Source organism: Thunnus maccoyii, chromosome 10 (genome assembly GCF_910596095.1).
Source record: "Thunnus maccoyii chromosome 10, fThuMac1.1, whole genome shotgun sequence".
NCBI classification, from domain to species: domain Eukaryota; kingdom Metazoa; phylum Chordata; class Actinopteri; order Scombriformes; family Scombridae; genus Thunnus; species Thunnus maccoyii.
The window spans coordinates 9,794,085-9,821,972 of record NC_056542.1 but is presented as its reverse complement, the minus strand read 5'-3'; the positions used below and the strand labels follow the sequence as shown (position 1 = coordinate 9,821,972).

Here is a 27,888-nt window from a genome sequence, read left to right as displayed (position 1 = left end):
TTTATTTATATTTAGTTTAGACAGAAAAAGGCTAAGAAGCGTGTGCTCAGTTGTGAAAAATAAATGATAATATGTGAGGTGAAAGCGGCTTTCTTACTGACAGACATGGTGGGATCTGGTTTGGACTACTTCTGTGTCAGCCACATACACTCCTCATGCAGGACAGGGTTTTTTATTGATTATATTGATTATTCCACCAGTTAAGCCCTGCTGTCACTGCTCCAAGTAAAGAAAATCCCTCTAGACGACACAGTGTTCCCCAGATGAGCCAAATACACTCCCACAAACAAACCTCAAGACACGCTGCTCACGCAGGCTGTGTGTCCCAGGCATTAGGCTGCAATAACAGCATATCTGTTGATAAGATAGTTACAGTTTGATGATGGAATTGATGTGATTTGCTGTAGATTCTGGGTTGATCCACACATACATTTGAAGGTTGTTATCTGCACATTATCAATCATAAGGGTGCAGTTTCCCTCTGCAGCTTTACCCAGCACTGAGGTGCATCCTCTGAACTGGGTTTCCACAAAGTGTGGGCGAATATCCGTCATACACCACAGGATACTTTAGGTTATGGTACTAGTACCAGATGACCTGAGAATGAGGTTGTGTCTGACATGGTACCACAACACAGCGTCCTTCCACAGCAGTGATTGTTGTGGATAGAATTATTTTCCAGCATCTCACCTGCTGGAGCACTGAGATGCCTTTGTAGGGTGAGAGGAGGAGTAGGGTGAGGTGACAGGGGTATTATAACAGACAACAAGTGTTAGTTGTGGTTGTTCTGTTTTGTGACATTGTTTTTAGAAATGAATGAGAACATAAATACGTGATACACAACTTGACACACTGACGCACGGAGAGATATTACTGTGAAAACCACAAACTGAGTTTCCTGCAACCTACCGTAATCTATTATGAGTCATACACTTTTATGGATAGTATCAGAGCCTGACAACAGCTGTTGTATTTGTGTTGTACATACCATTTCCATTTTTTGAGGAAAGTATATTACACATATTACAGTATTACACGTGTTTGCACGTTGTAACGGCCCCTGCCTGACCTGTCTCAGGAGTGTTGATGCTGGTGTGGTAATGTGTTTATCATATTTTTGTCTATAAAGGTACCTGGGAGAGTGTGGGTGTGGCAGCCAGCCGAATTTGGAGCACCTGTGCCTAATGCTGCCATAAAGGATAAAATGCCAATTCCCAGCGTTGTTCGGGCTCTCTCTCACCTTGACTCTCTTACCAGCCAGCAGCCGCAGGCCTTTTGTTTTGTTTGATTCTGGTTTTGTTTTTGCTCCACAACACCTTACACTTCATTACTCACACACCCACACTTACACGACTGATGTTATTGACTGGCACGCTCCATATTTGCAAATTACTGCTTCAGTTGTTTACTTTGTTATAATAAATATCTTTACTTTTTTGCCATCCATTGTGTCCATTCCCATATTTGTCATGGCCTAGGAGCTGGGTTATGACAACGTCGACAATGTCCCCCACATCTCACGCAAGTTGTACTAAGTACTAAATTGATGACTTTCTCTATTTATTTTGTTCAGAATTACATTGCAGTATGTGGATCTGTGTATGTTTTCACAAATTTCATTACAATCTCAGATGGAATTCATACCAATGCAACTGGAGAAAAAATGGACTCCTCTGAAACCAAGTTAAAATATTGCTTTAATGTACCATATTGAATTTTCCAGTGTGTGCTTGTTGCTGGTGTAACACCCATGTCCAATTGTGAACATTGAACATTGTGAAAGATGCAAAATTTTATAATAAAATAATTCCTGCGTTTGATTAGTAATTGACTTCAGTAATAATAAAGAAGACTGAGATATTATTGTAGTAAAAGCCACAGATACAGTATTGTCAGTTATGTTACAACATATAATGACCATACATCACCCTTTTTTTTCTCATATGCAGATACACTAAATTGCAAATAATGTTAATAGAAAATGTATTGCAAAACTTTTTACAATATCAAGAAAGCCATACTAATTTTTAAAATCTAATATCGCAAAAATGTATATCTTCATGGTTACACAATAATGACTTTGTGAGAAACAAATAAAACAAGAAGAAGAAGAAATATACAACAAGGCTATGATAATAATTTTAATAATTATTAAAAAGCAGCAGTAATTGCTGTATTCTGTTGTATATTACAGTGATATGATATGGTATTTTGATTATGAGAGTGAGTAATGCAAGTTTGAAGCTGTTTTTAAATCTACAGTATGGATATTTCTTTCTTTTCTAGGCCAAATTCACAAAAGGTTGGTGTAACCTTTTAAGATGACGCTTGTATTAGACATATTAGACACATCCTGTGATAACATTTTTATGTTTCAAATGTTACTCAGCAACAGAACCAGAGATACAAACAGATAAAGCGTAATACTACCAGTAAACAAGCTTATCAGTCTAAGCAGATAAGAAATCCCCATGAAGAAAGTAAGAAGCTATACACCATTCAGTAATTGACCTTTTGACCTTTTAATTTTGGAAACACCGCAGCTGTAACAATGTTTCTATAGTTAGAATATGATAATTTTGTATTGCATCATTTCTTCACAATGCTCTTTTACAGTGGCACAAGAGTGTTGAAGTGTTGAAAATGCTGAGCAGATTTCTAACAGTGACCCATATGGGTCATATATTATTAAGTCACTGCATGTACATTAAAACTTATGTATTTAAGAAAAAAATCATGTTTTTCTTGGAGTGTTATGGACAAGAGTTCATATCTTGCCAGATGAGCTGCTGAATTAATGTGTCTGTGATGGCTCATCGATCAGCTAACATGCTCAAGTCCACCACTTTATCACCACCTAATGCCTCCTACAACCCTCTCTTCTATTTAGTCTCAAACAGGAAACTTGCTGAACTGACTTAAAGCAGTGAGCCTGACGACAGAAAACCACAGAGAAAGCCTAAAAAAGGGAAATGCTAAACACTCCACCAGTTATTGTACCGTACATTTAAAACACTATGCAAGGAACCAGGAACCTTTTACTTTTGCACAAGCAAAAACTAACTAACTCTCTCTTCATTTACACATGCTGAACACCAGTTTATATAAGTGAAAAATAAATGTGAATATTTGTTTTATAGTATTTTGCATTAACATATTAGAAATAGCTAAAAATGTTTATTATTGTTTAAATTATCATGTGAGTTTTCCACTTATGTGACAAACAAGACTAGGTCAAAACCTAGTATATGGCTGGACTGGATATGGTCAATGTGTAAAATTGTGGCAAATTTGTGACATGGATAGTCAGTGGTGTCTATAAAGTGAATTTCTGGATATTAAATGTTCATCTGCAATTTTCTGTAGTGGTCCCAGTAATATTTACTGTAAAAGTGTGCTGAAGTAGCATATTGCATAACATGGTTAAGCTATGTTCTAGTCAAAAAAAAAAAAAGGTTATAAATGCAGTTGCAAGAACAATACTTTCCACTCATATCTTGAGATGTTTGATTTGAAAAAAAAAAACTTATTTTAATTCTAATTATGACTATTCTAATTACCTATCTTTTAATTATGTCTGCTCTTTCATCTGTTTCTATCTGTGGATGTCTAATTTTTCACTCTGAGTGATTGTTATTTGGGGTAGTTTTATTGTGTGCTTTCCCTCATACCTATATGCACCTTTGTTCTGCCTCTTTCCTAGTCGATGATTATGGAGGCTTCAGTGGAAATTGTAAGTGAAAGCTTTGACAGCATTGTGGATGTAAATTCAAGAGGCTTATCTCCATCCTGTTGCTGAAATTTACAGTAAAATCAAGCGCACATGCAGAGCAGCTGCCCTGAACTAACCTGATATAACACCTACATGAGTTGCATGTTTTTCCTGCAAGACTTTTTTAATGCTTTTGTTCATCAGTTACTCGGTGCCTGAGTCACTCCAGCCAAAAATCTGAAATCAGTCAAGAAAAAGAATGGATACCATGTTGTAGTTTGGTTAAAAACTACAACAACAAAAAAACAGAAGAAAAATCCATGCATACAAGAGAGCAAGACATTCTGAAAATTATTTTTCAGAGTTAAGCATAACAATATAGACCTGGAAACTATTTGTGCATAGCATTCTTGTCTTTAAATTTAACCTCGGCATATTCACATTCCGCTTCCTTTTTCACAATTTTTGGCACCACCTCATCATATAGGTTTCCCATCTCCACTGCGTTGCTTACAAAATCTCTGCACATGCCTCCCGCCATGCACCTCTCCTCCTCCAGATAGGACCTCCCAGGCTGATCCATGTCCCCAGAGTCTTTCCCCTTCTTCTTCTCCCTCTTCCAGTTCACACTGGAGTAAATCACACTGCTGCGTTCTTCTTCTTTCTCCTTCTCCACTGAGCTTTCATCGTCTCCCTCTGCATTTTTTATCTCTGAGCGTGGCAAGTTAGTGCTGTTTGTCTCAGAGATGGTTGTATTTGACTGTCCCAGTACACTGGCGTTGGCATAAATATCCTCATCTGCTGTGTTGGGTACCTACAATTAAAGAGAATACGTCAGTGGTACAGACATTCTGCTAACCCCTATTTAATTTAATTACCCAAAGCAGATAACTGCCTAGTTCTAAGTCAAAGTACCTCATTTCCCTCTTCACTTGTTAGAAGTTGGCTCATAGCAACTGTGCTGGTGTCACCTTTGCACTGAAAGTTTGGAAGGTTATGGCGAATCCTCTGAGCCCTGAAAAATACAGTAGAATATTCAACATACATGAGTTTATTTGATTCATCCTCATATTTCCCACAGCTCATTTATAAGTCAACAGTATGACATCACTAAGAAAGTTAAAATTGATTACAAACACTGGTACAAAGGTGGGTCATTAGGTTGTTAGTCAGTACTTTAATATTTGAATTTTTGAAGTGAAATGAGACAACTTGACAGCTTTTAAGAGACTGAATCATGTGTTGTCAAGTTGCATGTGCATTGGTTTAAAAAAAAAACAACTCCCAAATCCTCTAATATGGTAGCAGGAGATAGTCTGGAAAATCAAAACAACATATGGCAAACACAAACTGCATCTGCAAAGAGGAGCAGTGGTCAAAAGTTGAAATTAACCAACAGGGTTATGATGGGCATTCCTTATATAGGGGGTTGATGAATAGTGCTGATTTACATGAAACCTAATTTACCCACCAGTGTTGGGAGTGGTAATTTACTTAATATAAAGGCAAAGTTCTCTTGATAGTCTTGACATCATTTGGCTAAACACAATTATACATTATCAGTGTTAATAAATGTTGATTTTGCTGTGACGATTTGATGAAATTAACCATTCAAAGAAATGATATACAATAGCTCAAAAATGTAAATTGTTAAATTTGTTCTGATGGATGTGGACCCCAAAAAACACTGCATAGACAGTATTTAAACTCAGAATTAAAAATATGTCAAAGAGTAACACAAAAACTGTCATGTGAACATTTAGTTACCTCAAGATGTTACCCTACCTGATAACAAACAGCAGAGCACATACTAGTACTAGTAGAGCAACAACTGTAGTGATGAAGACTGGCAACATCAATGGACCTGAACATAAACATACAAGGTACAATGGCAGTTTAGGATGTATAAATAATTCATTTTACTGGTTAATGTTTTGACATATTGTATAAAGCATTAAGCTTGGTGAGTTGTTACTTGAGGTCATATTAAAACAATAAAAAAAGTATTTTTTTATTACTACCTCCTTATATATACCTCTTTCATTTATCAGGAAAGAGCCATACCATATGTGTAAGTTGTTGGTATTAAAGGTGCAGTGAGTAGAACTTAGAACCAACTAGCAGAAGGACTTGGCAGAAATATAATATAATACTCATAAGTATGTTTTACTTAGTGTATAATCACCTGTAAATAAGAATTGTGTTTACGTTAGCTTAGAATGAGCCCTTTATATCTACTTTATATCTCTGTTGCACTGCCATGTTTCTACAGTAGCCCAGAATGGACAAACCAAACACTGGCTCTAGATAGGGCCTTTTAAGTTTTTTGCAAGTTTCGTGGCCACTCTAGATTCTCCTACATGTTTGGAAGGGGAGGGGTCGGCGTATTCAGTTTGTTCTAATCTGCAACCTCACTGCTAGACGCCACTAAATCCTACACACTGCAAATTTAAAGAAAAAAAATCCAAGAAACATTTGTGTTGGCTCATTTACATATTAATCAAAAGTCTCTCTAATGTAATTTGGTTTCAGTCATTTTTCAAACAACTGCTAAACACACACCTTCATGATGCTCAGCACTGTGGACACAAAATTTCTGACTGGCAGATCCCAGAGAGTTGGTGCTACGGCAGACCAAGTTGGAAAGATCTTTCTTCTGTGGTTTATTCACAATAATGATGCTTCTCACCAGAGCTGTGCCATTCACAAGATTAATGCTGATAGTAAACTTGTCAGAGTTATTGACTGGTAACCCATCCAAATACCAATGTAACTTGGGAGAGGGGTTTCCCATACTCTCACAGGAACAGTGGATCTGGCCTGTAGGTTTGGCACAATCAGATGAGGGTAGGATCGTTGGAGCAACTGCAATGAAAGTATAAAAGACAAGTTAAGAGTAAAGTGAAGTCATGTTTAATCAAGTTTACAAAAATAAATTACAAGGCGTACTGGTAGTTACAGGTAAGGGTGTTATTAGTCAAAGCAAGGGGCTGTTTTCTCCAAGTCCATAATTTTCTTGTTGGGACACCCTGGGGGGCATCATTGTGCTCATACCATAACCCTGTACACCAGGAATTAAGACACTGTTTGTAGCCAGGGTTAGGTTAGTTTTACAAGTGGGTTAACTTGTAACTAGTAGGCTACACTATTAATGAATGATGATTAATGAAATATTATCACAATTTTGATTCAGGCTTCTATGTTATCTCATTTTATGTGACAACAATTCTGTTTGTATTAGCAAGGAAATAACATTACTTTTCAACCAAAAGTACCATCACAAATTTGTACAGCCACCTGAAATGTCTTAAAAAGTCTAGGAAAATGTAGGCAGAAAATACATGTCTTAAACATCCCACTTAGCATAAAAGGACTACAGAGGCTATGACTCATCACCTAAACTCAGCCACAGATATGGTTCTGGTCACCATTGCAAAACAAGGGATTAATGCTTTGCTAAAGAAATGCTACTCAGTGCAGTGAAATACTGTGAAATATGGGCTGGGCAATATGGCCAACCTATAAAATCTTGATTTTTGTTTTTTTTTTTAAGCTTGGGGTCACACTTCATAATTTTAATCAAGTTTTGTTTCTTGATTTTTGTTTGCCTACAAAATAAAGGATTGAAACATCATATTTTTTCACATAGTTGTGCAGGAATAATAAAAGACCTGCACCACCTGCAAGGCTATCATCATTATACATAAAATACAGGTTATCCCATACAGCTATAGACTGTCAGTACCAGATGCTTCAACTAAGTAGAGCATGGGCATAAAGTATAATAATCAGTTCAGCACAGACAGGGCAGAAAAGCCCACTCACTAATTGATCTGCTACTGTTTGTGTTTCTAGACATCAGCCTGATATCTGCAGTCTGCTAAGAAGAAACTGGAAACTGGTCAGTTGACTCCCAGTGCTTCAACTCTTGTAACCAGAGATGATACCTCCTCAACAAACACAAACTGAGATAAACCACTGTGAAGAGTCATTTTCAGTCTGTCCCTCTTGTAGATGCGACCGTTAAATTCACTACAAGATAGCCAGAGACAACTAGCCACCTTGAATCACAACAGTCCTACAAACTGAAAAGGGTTCTAAAGAGTTAACGAGAAGTTGAGCTGTCTGTTTTAAGTAAAAAGCAGCGTGTCCTTTACTGGTGGCCAATGATCATATTTATATTTAGTATTATTTATTTATTATATTTATTATTTATATTTATTTATATTTTCTTAGAAAAATATTTTCCTTAAGAATCGTGGGAGAAAATTGTGATCTTGATTTTGAGTGGAATGATGATTCCCATTGTAGCCCTTGTAACTTGTAAGTATATCAAATCAAGAGATCTATAAAAAAAACTAAATAAAACATTTAATGGACATATTTATATATTAATTGTAGAATTTGTAAGTCAATTTACATAACAAATAAATAAGCCTGGCTTTACGTAAAATAAAACTTTTGAATCATGTGATACATACATTGAATATCTATTTGACTGTTGTTGGATCGTCCAGCTCCAAGATCATTTTCAGCCTTGCAGAAAAAAGAAGCTTTAGGAGCTTTAATCTTTAAAAAACTTCCAGTCCCCATGAAAATCTCCTGGCCTCCGTCAGCACTATACCAGGTATAGTTCCTCACTGCTGGGTTGGCATTACTACTGCATGTCAGTGTCACATTGCTGTCCTCTGGTACTGAACGAGAGGGACTGACTGACACTGTGATGTTTTGGGGCAAATCTGAAACACGGATAATGAATAGTATGTTATATGAATAATTCATGTTATTGGTTAGTGTTACATTGCATTTTCTGATATCTGTCCCTATATAGTCAAGTCATGTTAACCAACATGATACTAGAATTTCACAGGGGTTACAGTAAACAACAACAGCTAGACTTATTGCTTGTATGTTTCTGCATGTCCTCCCACCTGTAAATTTGCATGCATGTCATTAATACAGGGCCTATACTCAATTAGTGTCTGCTATGGAAATGGTTTAGCCTCACAAAGACCAAAGCTAATAATGTTGTTCATGTCAACTCATTAAGTTCAAAAATAAAATAAAAATCGATAGGTAGGTGATCTAAAATGGCCAACAAAGTGCATAATAGTGGTAAATTCAGGCAAGGTCCTATTCAGATAGAAATATATTCAGATACATGATACATACATTGAACATCATTTTGACTGTTGTTGGATCGTCCAACTCCAAGATTATTTTCAGCCTTGCAGAAAAACGAGCCACTGACTTTAGAACTTTTAGAGCTGGAGTGCGGGACTTTTACATATGAACGTCTGATACATTCAAGCCCTTATCAAACAAGTTCACAAAATGCTGATTAAGCCTATCACCACCAGGTAAATCTCTCTGTATTTCAAGTTTTTAAATCTGGTGTGTGTAGTGACTTTGCCACACTGGCACAGCGGTAGTGATGCATTTTATGTCTACCAACAAGGATTAAAAAATATATATCTAACATTAAATTACTGTGTCCACATAAAATCATTAGTAATGTAACAGTCTGGAAGGAACAATTCTTTACAATGAGTACACTTTCTTTAGACCCTGGATTACAGTTTACTGCTGGGTATTATGTGCTCGGAGGTTCCTGTTTATAACTGATGAATTAGACTTTAAACTGAATCAATAGATCAAGTCACTTGTAATGTAACATTTTGACAAAGGAGGAAACAACTCACATGAAATATCAGCTGTTACATTTCTGCTTACAGATGGTCCAGTGCTGCCATCTTGTTTGTTGTATGCAGCAGTGCAGGAGATTTCCTTTCCATGATGGAGGTGAGAGGCAGTGAAGGTCAGAACAGAGGTCATGTCTTTAGTTTTGTTCTCATTCTCCTGCAGTGTCTCCCGACTGTGACCCAGGCTGGGGGTCCATGTCAGAGCTGGTGGATGAGACAGACAGGGAGCTGGAGCAGAGCATGTCAAACTCACTGAGGTTCCCTCCTTCCCCTTCAGTGTGGACGGAGTCAGAGTTAGTGTGGGAGGAACATCTAATACAAAGGCACATTTGAACACTACATTAGTCACTACATACATTTTTCTAAGCTTCACCATTTGATTTGCAAGCTGCAGTAAATAGAATGAGGTCAAAGCAGCTCTACAGGAGTAGATTGGTATCAAAACCTACCTGTGACATGAATTTTCAGTTTTTCATTCTCAAAATTCAGTTTGAGACCATTGTTACACTCCAGTCTAAATATATAGTTGCCGTTGTAATCAGGATGCATGTTATTGAGCGTTGTGCTGCAGTCTTTCTTTAGTAAATTTCCTGTCAATTTTCCCTTGATGGTACGTTGTTGTGGAGTGCTGCTATCAAATATGATTTCATTGTTATTTTTCCACATAGCTTTACATGTGCTGTCTAAGTTTTTGTCATATCTTTCCTCTATGTCAAAGGAGCAGGGGATGGTCACACAGGATCCACTCGGAACATATATAGTATCTGGCATGAACATCTCAAATTTCCTACACAGGGCACCTGAAAAACAAAACAAGGAAATACTTTATCACAGCAAGGCAGTTTTAATGCTCTACTTCTGCCTTCTGAAATCTTGGCAATACAGTTTATCAACAACAACACAAGTTAATGAATGAAGCTATACTTTGTTTGATTTCAGAGTGATTTTTCGATGCAGAACTAATAGTAAAAAATCATTAAATTCAGTTTCTTATAAAATAGCTGCCAATTTTAGATGTGAATGAATTTCAACCCACCTTGCAGCAGACAGCCAGTGAGAAGGAGATTCAGAGCTCGAACCATCTTTGTTGGGAGAGATGGAGTCTGGAGACACGGGGATGAAATGAATTAAATATATGAACCTTTTCATCTGTTTAACTTCCTCTGAATCTTAGAGCAGGGCTAATTTAAAGCTCAGTATCAAATGTCACATTTTGAAACATTGGTTAGTGTATAGATGTTTGCTGTGCTGTTCTGTGTGAAAATGAATGAAAGAAAGTTGGTCACAGAAAAATAATTTATATTTATATATTACTGATCTTCAGTAGCTTTAAAGGAAATAAATATCTACCATATTGAAGTTTTTCCACAGAGCATTTTATTGGACTCTCAAAATTCTCAACTGAATCTCATGAATTTAAATTTAGTGGTTATGCAGATCTTGAAAACTTAATGATACAGCAAACTAATTGTTCACTCACTGGAGAAAACACTGGTACATTACTGCTTTTTAAATGAACACTGTAAATATTAGTTTACAAGTGCTGATGTGACATATTGACGGATTAATTTAGTAACTGTGGTCATGGTGAGTTTCGAGAGAAGGCCAATGTTGCCATCTAATCCTAACATAGAGATAAACATTCAGCTATTTAAATATGTAATATTTATAAAATAGAATGGAAAAAAACATTCATGACATACGGAAAAACATCTGTTATACTTAACAAGATGCAGAGCATGAAATGACAAAAGAGAGGAAAATGGGAAGTGATATGCAACAAAGTGAGAGACATTTGATGAACATTACGCTCAAACTGTTTTGAAGCCTGTCTTTGTTTTAGGTAAATAATATACTCAGAGGAGTATATTTAAAGTTATGAATTAAAGTTTATGTCTAGAGAAAATCATATTGTCTTCATGTTCAGTGTTAATAGTTAGTTTTGCCATATTGAAGTCATGACTTACGTTTTCTTGATGTCTGCAAAGAAGTCAAGTTCCTCAGAAGTGAAGTTATGTTTTAAAAAAAGCCTGCACAACTAGACTTGAAAATGAGGAACTCTTGAATCACTATATCTTACCTTGATCTCTGCAGCTCATATTACACCCCAGAGCTGAACTGTATCGCAGAGTTTTTCTTAAATATGCTGTCAAAGTTACTGTAGTCATTTAATAATAGCGTGCAAGAAAAATGTTTTGGCTTTTTTTGTAGAGTTGAAATAATTGATGATGTTTCTACCACATTAAAACTGACTGATAATCAGTCTAATTGTACACATAGAGATATTCTATGAAATTAAATTTCTATAAATGTTTATGAAAACTTAATTTTCCTTTCTGAATTGTGTTTTAGTGCTGATTGAAAATTAAATCATTAAGTTTGTAATTGACTGATTCTTCAAGTCATTTCAGGTGCATTCTCTGCTCAAGTATGAGGCTTTTCTCCTTTTCTCATTTTTCTATCATTGTTCACTGAATATCTTTTAAATTTTCAACTGTAAAGCAATCAATTGTAAAGGGCATTTTTCACTATTTTTACATTCTATTTTCTGACATATAGTTTAAACAAATAATCACTTCATTCAAAAATAGTTACTCCATTAATTGAAAAATCACTGACAAATTAGTCAATGTTGAAAATAATTATAAATTGCTGAACTAATCTGTTTTACATCCATTTAAAGCCTGAGTGAAAATTGAATGTGGGAGGATCAGCTGGTAGGAAGGCACATTTGAACCAGTCATTCTCTTAAACTCTATTGCTCAAAATTTCTTGTGTGTTTGGGCGTGCATGTGTGTGTGTGTGTGCCATAAAATAAATATATTCTTATACTGCTCTGAATTTATTATTTTTCAGTGTTTTGGCCTATATAGAATCTGTTAAATTCTAATGAAGTTGTGTTATATTTAAGTTATGATGTAGCCTACATTTTCATCAGGTTTGTTGAGCAGATGGATCGAAGATGCAAAGAGAAGTTGTGTGGCTGTATTTTCAAATAACCTTTGACAACTGACTTGAAAATGAGGAACTTACAAAAGTGGAAAGTATGTGAGAATTTTTGCTAGATATTACTAAACAGAACCACAACACGTGTGGTTCTTACCGCACTTATATCTGTGTTCATAATCATACAGTTAAAACTGTTTGGCTTTGTTTTAGAATTGAATAACTGATGATGCTACTTTGTTTCCATCACATTAAGAACAGATAATCAAATGGATTAGTAGTACACATCAAGATTTGCCATCACATGTCTTTATTAGTGAATGTTAAAACTGAATTGGCAGTTCCACTTACAGAAACCAATTCTCCTTTTAAGTGTCTTTAGTATTCAGTGTTGTGCACACCCAAAACAGAAGTCAAGCTCAAGAAAAACATTCTGACAGAAGTGGCCTTTGGTGGCCTCCTTCAAGCAAATTTAGCAGTAAATCAATTAAGTTAATAATGTTTAATATCAATTTCACTTCCACAACTTAGCAAGAACCTCACAGCAAATTTGTTCAATCAGATGTCACTTTTCACTTTAACATGTTCTCACAGAAATCTGGTGTTTTTAAGAATGACACACATTCAATATACACTATGAATAATGAATGATATTGAATGTGTTTTTTGTAAAATTATGGTAAATTATTTTCATTATTGGTAGGATGTCATTTTTTCATAACAGTTTTGCTCACTTGGCTGTAAGAAGCCTACCGTATAATGATAAATATAATAAATAATTGCAAAATACTGTCCTGACCAGGAACTGACAACAAAGAAACCATGTTTTCTTTAAGATACATATTCTCCATGTTACATTTTCATAGGTATTTTCTTTTATTTGTTAAACTTGTGCTTGCTTGTCGAACTGGCTTCTTCACCCTGTCCAGGTAGGTCTGAAATAATCCAAGGTAATCCCTTTAGGTTTTTAAAATCCCTGAGACCTGGTCGCCATAGCTCCAGCTCTCTCAGCCTCTTCCCCACTACCTCTGTGAGGTTATTCTTACAATGCTGATAAAGGCGAAAATAATCATTCACTCCTGTCTACATAGCAATGTCTTCATGTTATAATTCTAAGTAGAGGTTGATATGTTTTCCTTTTATGTCCTCTGAGAGGTGATTTTGCTGGTGAGGTTTACAGTGTTTTCTGTTTTTCTCTCTATGATAGCAGTAACCCCTTAAATGAGTGACAGACAAAGTTCCTTTGCTAATAATTTCAGAGATCATTGTCTTCCCCATGCCCTATGTTTTCTTCTCAGCTCAAGACAGAGGCTTGCTTGCTCTGCTTCCTTGGTCAGCTCCCTGATTGCCAACTTTACCTTGATCCCAGTCACTCCCAAAGTCTTCAGGAGGCACTGTGTAGTTGTTCCAATGAAGCCTTTGTAGCCTACCTCCACAGAGTAGGTGATGGCTGTCCACCCTGCTTCTCTGCACTCTGTAGGCTTTAAACATTTTCTTTTACATAAAAGACCTGTAGGCTAAACAGACTCTGATGTGTAAAATCAGTGGAGTTTCGCTTTAAAGGGGACTTCACGCAAATGTCCAGATATTCTGGGGCTCTACTGGTATATCATTGCATGATTTACAGTTCAAAAAGCTTCTTATTTATCTACTGGCCCTTAGTGCAGCCCCTCAGTTCAGCCTCTGTCTGAAACAGGCTGTTTTAGCTCCTGTCTCTGTAAGGGTCCCTTCTCAATGAGCCCACTCTGTTCTAATCGGCCAGCTCCCGAAAACAACCCTTTGGCAGACTTCCAGCAGACCTGGAGGCTACGTAAACAAACAGTAGTAGAAGGATTTCACTTCTTTTTCTCGTTCTTTACTCAAAATGGAAACTTCTCAAATACATCTGAATATTTTCAAGCCCGAATCCGATCTGAAATGTGCGAGTGGACAGGGTGAACAACCCATGGGACAGCGACAACCTTAGCAACAAAGGCTATGGCTATCACGAGATGATGATGTGATAACATATTGGACATGCTTGCACTAGTTTTTTTTCTTTAGGATAAGGAGAGAAAGAAAAAAAGAGTTTAAATTCAGTAATTATTTGAATTACTGCAAAAGATTACTTCCAAAGTAGAGACAGTGGGTTACTACAGAGCTGTTCTATTTTATATTTTCCTTTTTTGGGTTGTGTTTTTTCTTGGGGCTTAACACTGATGAGTAATTGCTATTAAAAAGTGTTATTCTGCTAATGAGGGCCTGAAGTTGGAGTGCACTGGGACTATTTGTTTACTATGCTTGTGCCAAGGTCTGGTTGTCATATACTGTATCCAACACCAATAACAGCACCAAGTGTTGGCAAAAATGATTGCCACATCACCCTGATCTAGAAATGCAAGAAATATACTTCTGCAATTGCATGGTAAAAGAAAAACAATGATTGATACGTGAGATTTTAAAATAATGCCATTTTATAGTATAGCAGCCATACATAGACTCAAGATAGTTGGAATAAATAGACAACTGATTGCACTAAATGTACACAGTTGGACATGTGCAGTTGCAAATGCCTTGAGTTCTCCAAGACAAATCCTGATGCAGCCTTGCTAGAGATTTAATGTAAAATAACATGACCATTTAGCAAGAGCACAAAGAGGAAAACCTATCAAGTAAGTACTAAGTTAGTAACTGCTAAATATGAAAATCCATCCCCAATCATTGGGTACTTTGTCCATTTACTTTGCACCTGGCAATCTCATTATTGTAAATCTAAGGTCCAGTGAAGCAGTGTTTAGGCCCATATGACATGTTTGTGAAATTTTAATGAAGTTGTGCCATATTTAAGGTATGGTGTAGGTATGTTTTCATCAGGTTCGTTGGGCAGATGCATCAAAGATGCAAAGAGAAGTTGTGTGGCTGTATTTTCAAACAACCTGCTAAAACTGACTTGAAAATGAGGAACTTGCAAAAGTGGAAAGTATGTGTAAATCATTACCACAAATGACGAAACAGCACCACGACATTTTTGGTTCTTACTGCACTTATATCTCTGTTCATAATCATACAGTTAAAAGTCTTTGGCTTAGTTTTAGAATTGAATAACTGATGATGCTAATTTGTTTCCATCACATTAAAAATAAATTACTCCTATTGGCTTTTTATTTGCAAAGCTTTTATTACACTTACAGTAACATAACGAGTGTAGTTGTTGTCAACTCGAGTACTTCACGTGGTTCGTTGTCTCTCTTCTGCTCCGCTACACACACCCACACACAGACAGAGCGCTCAGCCTCACCCGCGGTGAAACAGAGGATGACGATAAATGAGAGCAAAACACAGTAGACACTGTTTATACATGTTAGTTACCTTTATGTGCACTTGTCTCATTTCAGCTCAGGGTGAGCGTCTGCTGCATTTTGCTTTCATTTATGGTCGGGCTAAGTTTCTCTCCTCTCCTCCGTTTCACTGCAAACAGGGCTGAGTGCTCTGTGCATGTGTGAGTGTCTGTCCTCTGAGAGGAGCAGAGAAGAGAAAGTTAACAAGGCCGACTTGACCACAACTAACTACACTCATTGCGTTACTGTAAGTGCAATGAAAGCTTTGTGAATAAAAAGCCAATAAGAGTTCAATCAATTCAATCCGTGTAAAAGATAGTCAGACGACTATCTTTTTTTTTTTTGGGGGGGGGGACCTCTATCACAATGTTACGATGGTGGAGGCTCAGTGGTCAATGACTGTCAGCCATAAGCGATACACGATGGCATCGCCCAGCTGCCCAACCCTTATATCAATTCGACTAGGTTGTCAAGGGTTCACCGTCTTAGTGACTATTCATGTTGCTCACCTGCCTGATCTCTAAATCTCCTGTCATTGCAGATCCTGCCACACCCATCTGCCCTGCAATCACCTCATTCCCCTCACCTGAGTTTCCCCACCCATCTCCTCACCTGGATCCCATTTGGCTCATCAGTCATTCCCTATATATACTGGTCCATATTCATGCCCCTTGCCAGATTGTCTGGCGTGTTTACCTAGCCTTCCAGCATTTCTATACCTACCTGTTTGCTTGCCTGTTACCTTAGATCCTGCCTGTTTCCCGGTCTTGAGAATTACCTTAGTCCCTTGGAGTTGTCTGCCTGGTTTGTGACCCTGCTTGTTTTTTTGGACTGATTAAAGTGTTTTGGACTCTGCTCCTGTCTCTGGTATCGTGCTTTTGGGTTCTGAGTCGTTACATAGGTCAGATATTCATAATAACTTAGCAAGAACCTCACAGCAGATTTATTCAGTCAGATGTCATGTTTTACTTGATGTATTAACATGCTCTCATAGAAATTTGGTGTTTTTAAGAAGCACAATTTTTCGTAACATTAGGGTAAATTATTTTCATTCTTGCTAGGATGTAATTTTTTTCATGACATTTTTGCTTCACTTGGTGAGAGAAGCCAACCGTATAATAAATATAATAAATAATTGCAAATAACTGCCCTGACCGGAATTGAAAACAAAGAAACCATGTTTTCTTAGATACATAATTCTCTTTGTTACATTTTCATAGGTATTTTCTTTTATTTGTTATACTTGTGCTTGCTTCTTAAACTGGATCTTCTCCACTCAGTCCAGGTAGGCCTGATATAATCCAAAGTAATCCTCTAAATTTTTCAAAAGAATATTTCAACAGCTCTCTCAGCCTCTTCCCTCTCACCTCTGAGGTTATTCTAACAATGCTGATAAAGGAGGAAATAACCATTCATGGCAATGTCTTCATGTTATAATTCTAAGTAGGAGTTGATATGAGCATTTAGCATGAGCACAAAGACCAAAGCCTATCAAGTAACTACTAGTGCTGGTACCAAGTCAATTACTGCCAACATGCCTGAGTTTACACAATACACCATACAATCTCAGTTATAGATATGAATACATGTACAGTACCTGAAAATAATTATAATATAACAAAAAGATAGGTCCTCATGTCCTTTGAGACCTGAGAAATATATTGCAATTACTGACATCGGCCATGTGACATCTAGCAGTTGTGAAACAACAACAAATGGACTTATTAGGTGGTAATGAAGACTTTTCAAAACTCATCTGAGAGCTGTAGTCTTAAATTGTCCAGGTGATCTTTGAAAACAAACAGCAGGAAATAATAGCTTGAGAAGCCATGATGGCCAGCAGAATTAGCATTTATTGTGACACATTGTACACAGTAACATTGTCAAATGCTCAACCAATTTACCCTAGATAATTAACAGCAGAATCACAGAATAATAGAAATAGAGGTCACACCACAGTTTTCTAATTTGCTAGACATAAAAATGCAACAACTACATAAACATCACATTCATCTTTAAAAGTTTGGAAATACAACAACAACAATTAATGAAAACACATGAACATGATTGAAGAGCATCCATAAGAACATTTAAGGCAGGTATTAATACAAACTTAACGATAGCACAGACCTGCACTACACAATAATGTGGAGACATACACTTGTGACTAAAGATGACCATACAGTAAACTTCTACAATTCAGTTTCAACAGTAATTTCACTGAAACCTCCTGAATTGAAGTATCTATTGCAGTGCTGTTTTGCTTTGCATTGTGTACTTGTTCATGTCATTTTACTCACACCATGTTGCGAATAATCATCATGAAAAGCTGATCTAAACAAGTGGAAATTTTAAATAGTATTTTTGGATGTAGTATAAATAGAGAATGACAAAGAGAAATCGGAACAGTCATTTTGAAGTTTGGCCTATTTCAAAGCGGCGCACAGCTCACAGCTCCAAATCTTGAGTAGAGTATCAGGTGCACAGTAGTGATGAAACAAAACAAAACACTGGCACTCACTGATCCATCTACTTATTGTTTTTTATTGTGGACAGAAACGAGAGAAACTAATGTGTTTCAGCCAGAAGCCATCATCGGCGTGGAGTTTGTCCGATAACATCATACTCTGGAGACATGTCTCTTCTATCCAATGACATGTAAGTTCTGTCCTCTTCTTTTGGCTTCACATTCTTTCTTGCTTTGCTTTTAAGAAGACAGAGAAAGTCATGTAAAATTCTCATTCCTAAAACATGTACTATATAGCTTTAATAGCATAAATGTATATTGATATCATAAAATTGTATCAACATACCAAAGCAACATCATGTAGATAATGCAGAAGACATTCCCAGTCAGAGATACACCAGCAACAGCCCAGGGAAGGACTGTAAAATAAGGTCCATAATGATTTGTCAGAAGAAGCAAAATAATATAGATCATATCCATCATTAACTGTTGTGTTTACACTACAAATCCCTGTTGTGGATATTGTCTGAAAACACTAAACACACATAAGAAATAATACACAAAACACTGCTGGGTTGAACATTAAATAATAATATTGTACAATAAGGAGACAGAACACACAAAGATTTGCATCAGTTGAATGGGAGTTTAGGATATAGAAATAATTCATTTTACTGGTTAATGTTTAGACATATTATATAAAGTATTAAGCTTGGCAATAAAAAAAGTAAAAAAGTGTTTTCGTTAGCTTAGAATGAGCCCTTTATATCTACATAGGGAGCGGGTCCTCTTCCACAGAGCCTGTCATGTTGCACTGCCATGTTTCTACAGTAGCCCAGAATGGACAAACCAAACACTGGCTCTAGATAGGGCCTTTTACGTTTTTTGCGAGTTTCATGGCCACCCTAGATTCTCCTACATGTTTGGAAGGGTAGGGGGATGGGGGTCGGCGTATTCAGTTTGTTCTAACCTGCAACCTCACTGCTAGACGCCACTAAATCCTACACACTGCACCTTTAAAGAAAAAAAAATCCAAGAAACATTTGTGTTGGCTCATTTACATATTAATCAAAAGTCTCTAATGTAATTTGGTTTCAGTCATATTTCAAACAACTGCTAAACACACACCTTCATGATACTCAGCACTGTGGACACTAAATTTCTGACTGGCAGATCCCAGAGAGTTGGTGCTACGGCAGACCAAGTTGGAAAGATCCTTCTTCTGCGGTTTATTCACAATAATGATGCTTCTCACCAGAGCACCATTCACAAGATTAATGCTGATAGTAAACTTATCAGAGTTATTGACTGGTAACCCATCCAAATACCAATGTAACTTGGGAGAGGGGTTTCCCATACTCTCACAGGAACAGTGGATCTGGCCTGTAGGTTTGGCACAATCAGATGAGGGTAGGATCGTTGGAGCAACTGCAATGAAAATATAAAAGACAAGTTAAGAGTCAAGTGAAGTCATGTTTAATCAAGTTTACAAAAATAAATTACAAGGCGTACTGGTAGTTACAGGTGAGGGTGTCAAAGCAAAGGGCTGTTTTCTCCAAGTCCATAATTTTCTTGTTGGGACACCCTGGGGGGCATCATTGTGCTCATACCATAACCCTGTACACCAGGAATTAAGACATTGATTGTAGCCAGGGTTAGGTTAGTTTTACAAGTAGGTTAACTTGTAACTAGTAGGCTACACTATTAATTGAAATATTATCACAATTTTGATTCAGGCTTCTATGTTATCTCATTTTATGTGACAACAATTCTGTTTGTATTAGCAAGGAAAGAACATTACTTTTCAACCAAAAGTACCATCACAAATTTGCACAACCACCTGAAATGTCTTAAAAAGTCTAGGAAAATGTAGGCAGAAAATGCATCACTTAAACATCCCACTTAGCATAAAAGGACTACAGAGGCTATGACTCATCACCTAAACTCAGCCACAGATATGGTTCTGGTCACCATTGCAAAACAAGGGATTAATGCTTTGCTAAAGAAATGCTACTCAGTGCAGTGAAATACTGTGAAATATGGGCTGGGCGATATGGCCAAACTATAAAATCTTGATTTTTGTTGTTTTTTTTAAGCTTGGGGTCACACTTCATAATTTCAATCAATTTTTGTTTCTTGATTTTTGTTTGCCTACAAAATACAGGATTGAAACATCATATTTTTTCACATAGTTGTGCAGGAATAATAAAAGACCTGCACCACCTGCAAGGCTATCATCATTATACATAAAATACAGGTTATCCCATACAGCTATAGACTGTCAGTACCAGATGCTTCAACTAAGTAGAGCATGGGCATCAACTTTAATAATCAGTTTCAGCACAGACAGGGCAGAAAAGCCCACTCACTAATTGATCTGTTACTGTTTGTGTTTCTAGACATCAGCCTGATATCTGCAGTCTGCTAAGAAGAAACTGGAAACTGGTCAGTTGACTCCCAGTGCTTCAACTCTTGTAACCAAAGATGATACCTCCTCAACAAACACAAACTGAGATAAACCAGTGTGAGGATTCATTTTCAGTCTGTCCCTCTTGTATATGTGAGTGTTAAATTCACTACGAGATAGCCAGAGACAACTAGCCACCTTGAATCACGACAGTCCTGCAAACTGAGTGTGTCATGTACTAAAATGGTTGTGTCGTGTAGATACTGCGAGTCCTCCAATAGACCTACGTGATGTAGTGTAACTAATCAGGTCACAGTTTACAGGAATGTTGTGACTTAAAACAGCTAATGTAGCCAGCTACCATCTATGTTTGACTAAAAATAACCTTTTTGTATATAGCAATAACTCGTCACATTGTAGACATTTTACACATTGTGCAAAAACAACATGAATGAATCAAATTAATTCGATATACTGCCCAGCCCTACGGTGAAAACAGTCTCTCTTCATATCTGGACTAGACTTCCATGTTCCAAGCACAAGCTATGTCTGGCCACAGGTGTGCTGTTTATTAGTTACAATTTTTCTTATTTTTTAAACACAATAGAAAAGTGTTCTAAAGAGTTAACGAGAAGTTGAGCTGTCTGTTTTAAGTAAAAAGCAGCATGTCCTTTACTGGTGACCAATGATCATATTTATATTTAGTATTATTTATTTATTATATTTATTATTTATATTTATTTATATTGTCTTAAGAAAATACTGTCCTTAAGAATCGTGGGAGAAAATTGTGATCTTGATTTTGAGTGGAATGATAATTCCCATTGTAGCCCTTGTAACTTGTAAGAGATTGATTTATATAATTTATAAATTAATCTATGATTAAGTATATCAAATCAAGAGATCTATAAAAAAAAAAAAACCTAAATAAAACATTTAATGGACATATTTATATATTAATTGTAGAATTTGTAAATCAATTTACATAATAAATAAATAAGCCTGGCTTTACGTAAAATAAAACTTTTGAATCATGTGATACATACATTGAAAATCTATTTGACTGTTCTTGGATCGTCCAGCTCCAAGATCATTTTCAGCCTTGCAGAAAAAAGAAGCTTTAGGAGCTTTAATCTTTAAAAAACTTCCAGTCCCCATGAAAATCTCCTGGCCTCCGTCAGCACTATACCAGGTATAGTTCCTCACTGCTGGGTTGGCATTACTACTGCATGTCAGTGTCACATTGCTGTCCTCTGGTACTGAACCAGAGGGACTGACTGACACTGTGATGTCTTGGGGCAAATCTGAAACACGGATAATGAATAGTATGTTATATGAATAATTCATGTTATTGGTTAGTGTTACATTGCATTTTCTGATATCTGTCCCTATACAGCATTTGTCCGAGTAAAGCTTTAGAGTCAAGTCATGTTAACCAACATGATACTAGAATTTCACAGGGGTTACAGTAAACAACAACAGCTAGACTTATTGCTTGTATGTTTCTGCACGTTCTCCCACCTGTAAATTTGCATGCATGTCATTAATGCAGGGTCTATACTCAATTTGTGTCTGCTATGGAAATGGTTTAGCCTCACAAAGACCAAAGCTAATAATGTTGTTCATGTCAACTCATTAAGTCCAAAAATAAAATAAAAATCAATAGGTAGGTGACCTAAAATGGCCAACAAAGTGCATAATAGTGGTAAATTCAGGCAAGGTCCTATTCAGATAGAAATATATTCAGATACATGATACATACATTGAACATCATTTTGACTGTTGTTGGATCGTCCAACTCCAAGATTATTTTCAGCCTTGCAGAAAAACGAGCCACTGACTTTAGAACCTTTAGAGCTGGAGTGCGGGACTTTTACATATGAACGTCTGTTACATTCAAGCCCTTATCAAACAAGTTCACAAAATGCTGATTAAGCCTATCACCACCAGGTAAATCTCTCTGTATTTCAAGTTTTTAAATCTGGTGTGTGTAGTGACTTTGCCACACTGGTGCACTGGTAGTGATGCATTTTATGTCTACCAACATGGATTAAAATATATATATATATATATATATATATAAATATATATATATACATATATATATAACATTAAATTACTGTGTCCACATAAAATCATTAGTAATGTAACAGTCTGGAAGGAACAATTCTTTACAATGAGTACACTTTCTTTAGACCCTGGATTACAGTTTACTGCTGGGTATTATGTGCTTGGTTCCTGGTTCCTGTTTAAAACTGATGAATTAGACTTTAAACTGAATCAATAGTTCTAGTCAGTTGTAATGTAACAATTTGACAAAGGAGGAAACAACTCACATGAAATATCAGCTGTTACACTTCTGCTAATAGATGGTCCAGTGCTGCCGTCTTGTTTGTTGTATGCAGCAGTGCAGGAGATTTCCTTTCCATGATGGAGGTGAGAGGCAGTGAAGGTCAGAACAGAGGTCATGTCTTTAGTTTTGTTCTCATTCTCCTGCAGTGTCTCCTGACTGTGACCCAGGCTGGGGGTCCATGTCAGAGCTGGTGGATGAGACAGACAGGGGGCTGGAGCACGGCATGTCAAACTCACTGAGGTTCCCTCCTTCCCTTTCAGTGTGGACGGAGTCAGAGCTAGTGTGGGAGGATCAGCTGATTCGAAGGCACATTTGAACACTACATTAGTCACTACATACATTTTTTTAAGCTTCACCATTTGATTTGCAAGCTGCAGTAAATACAATGAGGTCAAAGCAGCTCTACAGGAGTAGATTGGTATCAAAACCTACCTGTGACATGAATTTTCAGTTGTTTATTCTGAAAATTCAATTTCAGAACATTGTTACACTCCAGTTTAAGATGATAGTTGCCGTTGTAATCAGGATGCATGTTATTGAGCATTGTGCTGCAGTCTTTCTTTAGTAAATTTCCTGTCAAATTTCCCTTGATGGTACTTTGTTGTGGAGTGCTGCTATCAAATATGATTTCATTGTTATTTTTCCATATAGCTTTACATGTGCTGTCTAAGTTTTTGTCATATTCATCCTTTATGTCAAAGGAGCAGGGGATGGTCACACAGGATCCACTCAGAACCTTTATAGTTTCTGGCATGAACACCTCAAATTTCCTACACAGGGCACCTGAAAAACAAAACAAGGAAATACTTTATCATAGCAAGGCAGTTTTAGTGCTCTACTGCTGCCTTCTGAAATCTTGGCAATACAGTTTATCAACAACAACACAAGTTAATGAATGAAGCTATACCTTGCTTTGATTTCAGAGTGATTTTTAGATGCAGAACCAACAGTAAAAAATTCATTAAATTCAGTTTCTTATAAAATAGCTGTCAATTTTAGATGTGAATGAATTTCAACCCACCTTGCAGCAGACAGCCAGTGAGAAGGAGATTCAGAGCTCGAACCATCTTTGTTTGGAGAGATAGAGTCTGGAGACACAGGGATGAAATGAACCAAATATATGAACCTTTTCATCTGTAACTTCCTCTGAATCTTAGAGCAGGGTTAATTTAAAGCTCAGTATCAAATGTCACATTTTGAAACATTGGTTAATGTATAGATGTTTGCTGTGCTGTTCTGTGTGAAAATGAATGAAAGAAAGTTGGTCACAGAAAAATAATTTATATTTATATATTACTGATCTTCAGTAGCTTTAAAGGAAATAAATATCTACCATATTGAAGTTTTTCCACAGAGCATTTTTTTTTTGGATTCTCAAAATTCTCAATTCTGAATCTCATGAATTTAAATTTAGTGGTTATGCAGATCTTGAAAACTTCATGATACAGCAAACTAATTGTTCACTCACTGGAGAAAACACTGGTACATTACTGCTTTTTAAATGAACACTGTAAATATTAGTTTACAAGTGTTGATGTGACATATTGAAAGATTAATTTAGTAACTGTGGTCATGGTGAGTTTCAAGAGAAGACCAATGTTGCCATCTAATCCTAACATAGAGATAAATGTTCAGCTATTTTAATATGTAATATTTATAAAATAGAATGGAAAAAAACATTCATGACATACGGAAAAACATCTGTTATACTTAACAAGATGCAGAGCATGAAATGACAAAAGAGATGAAAATGGGAAGTGATATGCAACAAAGTGAGAGACATTTGATGAACATTAGATTCAAACTGTTTTGAAGCCTGTCTTTGTTTTAGGTAAATAATATACTCAGAGGAGTATATTTAAAGTTATGAATTAAAGTTTATGTCTAGAGAAAATCATATTGTCTTCATGTTCAGTGTTAATAGTTAGTTTTGCCATATTGAAGTCATGACTTACGTTTTCTTGATGTCTGCAAAGAAGTCAAGTTCCTCAGAAGTGAAGTTATGTTTTAAAAAAGCCTGCACAACTAGACTTGAAAATGAGGAACTCTCGAATCACTATATCTTACTTTGATCTCCGCAGCTCATATTACACCCCAGAGCTGAACTGTATCGCAGAGTTTTTCTTAAATATGCTGTCAAAGTTACTGTAGTCATTTAATAATAGCGTGCAAGAAAAATGTTTTGGCTTTTTTTGTAGAGTTGAAATAATTGATGATGTTTCTACCACATTAAAACTGACTGATAATCAGTCTAATTGTACACATAGAGATATTCTATGAAATTAAATTTCTATCAATGTTTATGAAAACTTAATCTTCCTTTCTGAATTGTGTTTTAGTGCTGATCGAAAATTGAATCATTAAGTTTGTAATTGACTGATTCTTCAAGTCATTTCAGGTGCATTCTCTGCTCAAGTATGAGGCTTTTCTCCTTTTCTCATTTTTCTATCATTGTAAACTGAATATCATCAAAATTTTCAACTATAAAGCAATCAATTGTAAAGGGCATTTTTCACTATTTTTACATTCTATTTTCTGACATATAGTTTAAACAAATAATCACTTCATTTAAAAATAGTTACTCCATTAATTGAAAAATCACTGACAAATTAGTCAATGTTGAAAATAATTATAAATTGCTGAACTAATCTGTTTTACATCCATTTAAAGCCTGAGTGAAAAAATGAGTGTGGGAGGATCAGCTGGTAGGAAGGCACATTTGAACCAGTCATTCTCTATTGCTCAACATTTCTTGTGTGTTTGGGCGTGTGTGTGTGTGTGTGTGTGTGTATGTGTGTGCCATAAAATAAATATATTCTTATACTGCTCTGAATTTATTATTTTTCAATGTTTTGGCCTATATAGAATCTGTTAAATTCTAATGAAGTCGTGTCATATTTAAGTTATGATGTAGCCTACATTTTCATCAGGTTTGTTGAGCAGATGGATCGAAGGTGCAAAGACAAGTTGTGTGGCTGTATTTTGAAATAATCTTTGACAACTGACTTGAAAACGAGGAACTTGCAAAAGTGGAAAGTATGTGAGAATTTTTGCTAGATATTACTAAACAGAACCACAACATGTGTGGTTCTTACTGCACTTATATCTCTGTTCATAATCATACAGTTAAAACTGTTTGGCTTTGTTTTAGAATTGAATAACTGATGATGCTACTTTGTTTCCATCACATTAAGAACAGATAATCAAATGGATTAGTAGTACACATCAAGATTTGCCATCACATGTCTTTTAGTCAATGTTAAAACTGAATTGACAGTTCCACTGACAGAAACTAATTCTCCTCCACCCAGCACAGGTAGGCCTGAAATAATTCAAGGTCATCCACTTAGTTTGTTAAAACCAGAGACCTGGTCAGCATTGCTCCAGCTCTCTCAGCCTCTTCCCTCCCACCTCTGTGAGGTTATTCTAACAGTGCTAATAAAGGAGGAAATAACCATTCAGTCACTCTAGATGGCGATGTCTTAATGTTATAATGCTAGGTAGAAGGTGATATGTTTTTCTCTTATGCCAGTGTCCTCTGAGAGGTGGTTTTGCTGAATCGGGAGGTTTACAGTGTTTTCTGTTCCTCTCTCTGTGATGGCAGTAATCCTTAAAATTAGTGACAGACAACATGGCTCTCAATCATTTCAGTCTCATCTTCAGTCTCATCAGACCTTATAACCTTATTTCTTCTACTTTGTTTCAGTCTCCCACAAGCCTTTTGGCAAACTCTAACTCAGATGTCATTTGACTTTCTTTCAACAGCCATAAACCTGCTACTGAAGCACTTGGGTAACAGCTGTTGTCAGTAAAGAATCTCCCATCTTAGCCACAAACCCTGCCCTGTTGCAATAGTCTTCATGGTGGCCTCCTTCATGACATCATGTTACATTGTCAGGACAACTTGCTTCAGGCAGGTTTACTGCTACTTTGTCATTTAAGTCATTGTATTCTGAGGGATGTTTGGTGCCTTGCATTCCTCCCAAGAATGGTACTTTGCAATAAACTTGTCACTGATTAGTCTGGAAAGTCTTTTTGTCACTGATATGCACATTTTTTATCATCACTTTTTGGACCTTATATGTATTAAATTTAATTTGTTTTTACTTGGATAGTTAAGTTGTTCTTGTCTTGATCAGTTTCATTAAATTATATTGACATTCATTGTAAGTCAACAAAATATAAAAAGAGTCCATTTAAGGACTTTCCATTGACAATGTCTGATATATTAGCCTTCATTCAGCACCAATGTTTTAGATTTTGAAATGATGGCATAAGAATACAGGAAATGATAATTGAGTTAGGTCAAAAGCTATATAAAGACAATGGTGTCATTTACGTGTGTTATGTCACATCTTTATTGGTTTGAAATGGTCTCTTTCAGTGGAGCTAATGATGAAAATGAATCAAACAAGCAAAATACAAGACCATAACACAGTAAAAAGTACAGTTGGGGCACATACAGTTTAGTTCATGGCTCCTGGTGAGCTCTGTCCATGGTATCGATTGTGTCGGTGTACAGACAGCACGCAGTACCGAACAACTTGAGTGGGTCATGCCAAATCAAAGGAAATATGAATATTTTGTTTAAGTGACAAGACCACATTAACGATTACAGCTAGATAGCCACAGTGGGACATTTTGCCATCAGGAAAGCGACAGACCGGGTGCATATCATGAGTGTGTGTCAACAGCACAGTCAGGCTCTGAGGTTGGAAGCTACACTAATCTCAGGTTGCTGCATCAGGATGCCAAAAGCCATTCTTTAGGTTTAGACTGTCTGAATGATGAAATGCAGGACAGCACCTCTGTATGCAACCATTCAATATTCAGCAGGAGTGATTCTGGCAACCTGTCTCTACTCCAGCGCCAGTCTTGTGCCAATTCCGTGTATGAGAGAACCAAAGGAAATATCAGAAGTCCTGAGCCAGATTCCGCAGACAGAGTGTCAAGAGCAACCACAGCTGTTCTGTCCACTGCTCAG

The 27,888-nt window shown here is 36.5% G+C and overlaps 2 protein-coding genes and 1 long non-coding RNA gene across 3 annotated transcripts; all 3 read right to left on the bottom strand.

Annotated features, from left to right (window-relative positions):
- Positions 1–2,094: 2,094 nt before the first annotated feature.
- On the bottom strand, positions 2,095–10,496 carry LOC121905407 (myelin-associated glycoprotein-like). The gene is made up of 8 exons (XM_042423624.1): positions 10,451–10,496; positions 10,089–10,214; positions 9,415–9,726; positions 8,194–8,451; positions 6,275–6,577; positions 5,498–5,576; positions 4,628–4,727; positions 2,095–4,526 (listed from the first exon to the last, which is right to left on the bottom strand). The coding sequence occupies exons 1-8, from the start codon at positions 10,494–10,496 to the stop codon at positions 4,104–4,106; spliced, it is 1,647 nt and encodes a 548-aa protein (XP_042279558.1). The 3' UTR covers positions 2,095–4,103.
- Positions 10,497–17,547: 7,051 nt separating this feature from the next.
- LOC121906092 lies at positions 17,548–19,338 on the bottom strand. Its single transcript, XR_006098540.1, has 3 exons — positions 19,273–19,338; positions 18,491–18,563; positions 17,548–18,381 (listed from the first exon to the last, which is right to left on the bottom strand). It is a non-coding gene; the product is annotated as an uncharacterized LOC121906092 (long non-coding RNA).
- A 35-nt stretch (positions 19,339–19,373) lies between these two features.
- Positions 19,374–23,985, bottom strand: LOC121905406 (B-cell receptor CD22-like). Its single transcript, XM_042423623.1, has 6 exons — positions 23,926–23,985; positions 23,337–23,687; positions 22,888–23,199; positions 21,598–21,855; positions 19,454–19,572; positions 19,374–19,391 (listed from the first exon to the last, which is right to left on the bottom strand). The coding sequence occupies exons 1-6, from the start codon at positions 23,969–23,971 to the stop codon at positions 19,374–19,376; spliced, it is 1,104 nt and encodes a 367-aa protein (XP_042279557.1). The 5' UTR covers positions 23,972–23,985.
- Between the last annotated feature and the right edge of the window lie 3,903 nt (positions 23,986–27,888).

Bases quoted from the DNA above. Each gene is read 5' to 3' on its own strand.
- LOC121905407 (XM_042423624.1), bottom strand. From the start codon at position 10,496: ATGGTTCGAGCTCTGAATCTCCTTCTCACTGGCTGTCTGCTGCAAG. The intron at 6,578-8,193 runs GTATGTATCACA...CTTTCATTGCAG, and splicing joins CAGTCAAATAGATATTCAAT to TTGCTCCAACGATCCTACCC. The intron at 4,527-4,627 runs GTACTTTGACTT...CTTTAATTGTAG, and splicing joins CAAGTGAAGAGGGAAATGAG to GTACCCAACACAGCAGATGA.
- LOC121905406 (XM_042423623.1), bottom strand. From the start codon at position 23,971: ATGGTTCGAGCTCTGAATCTCCTTCTCACTGGCTGTCTGCTGCAAG. The intron at 21,856-22,887 runs GTGAGTTGTTTC...TCCGTGTTTCAG, and splicing joins TGTAACAGCTGATATTTCAT to ATTTGCCCCAAGACATCACA. The intron at 19,573-21,597 runs GTATGTATCACA...TTTTCATTGCAG, and splicing joins CAGTCAAATAGATTTTCAAT to TTGCTCCAACGATCCTACCC.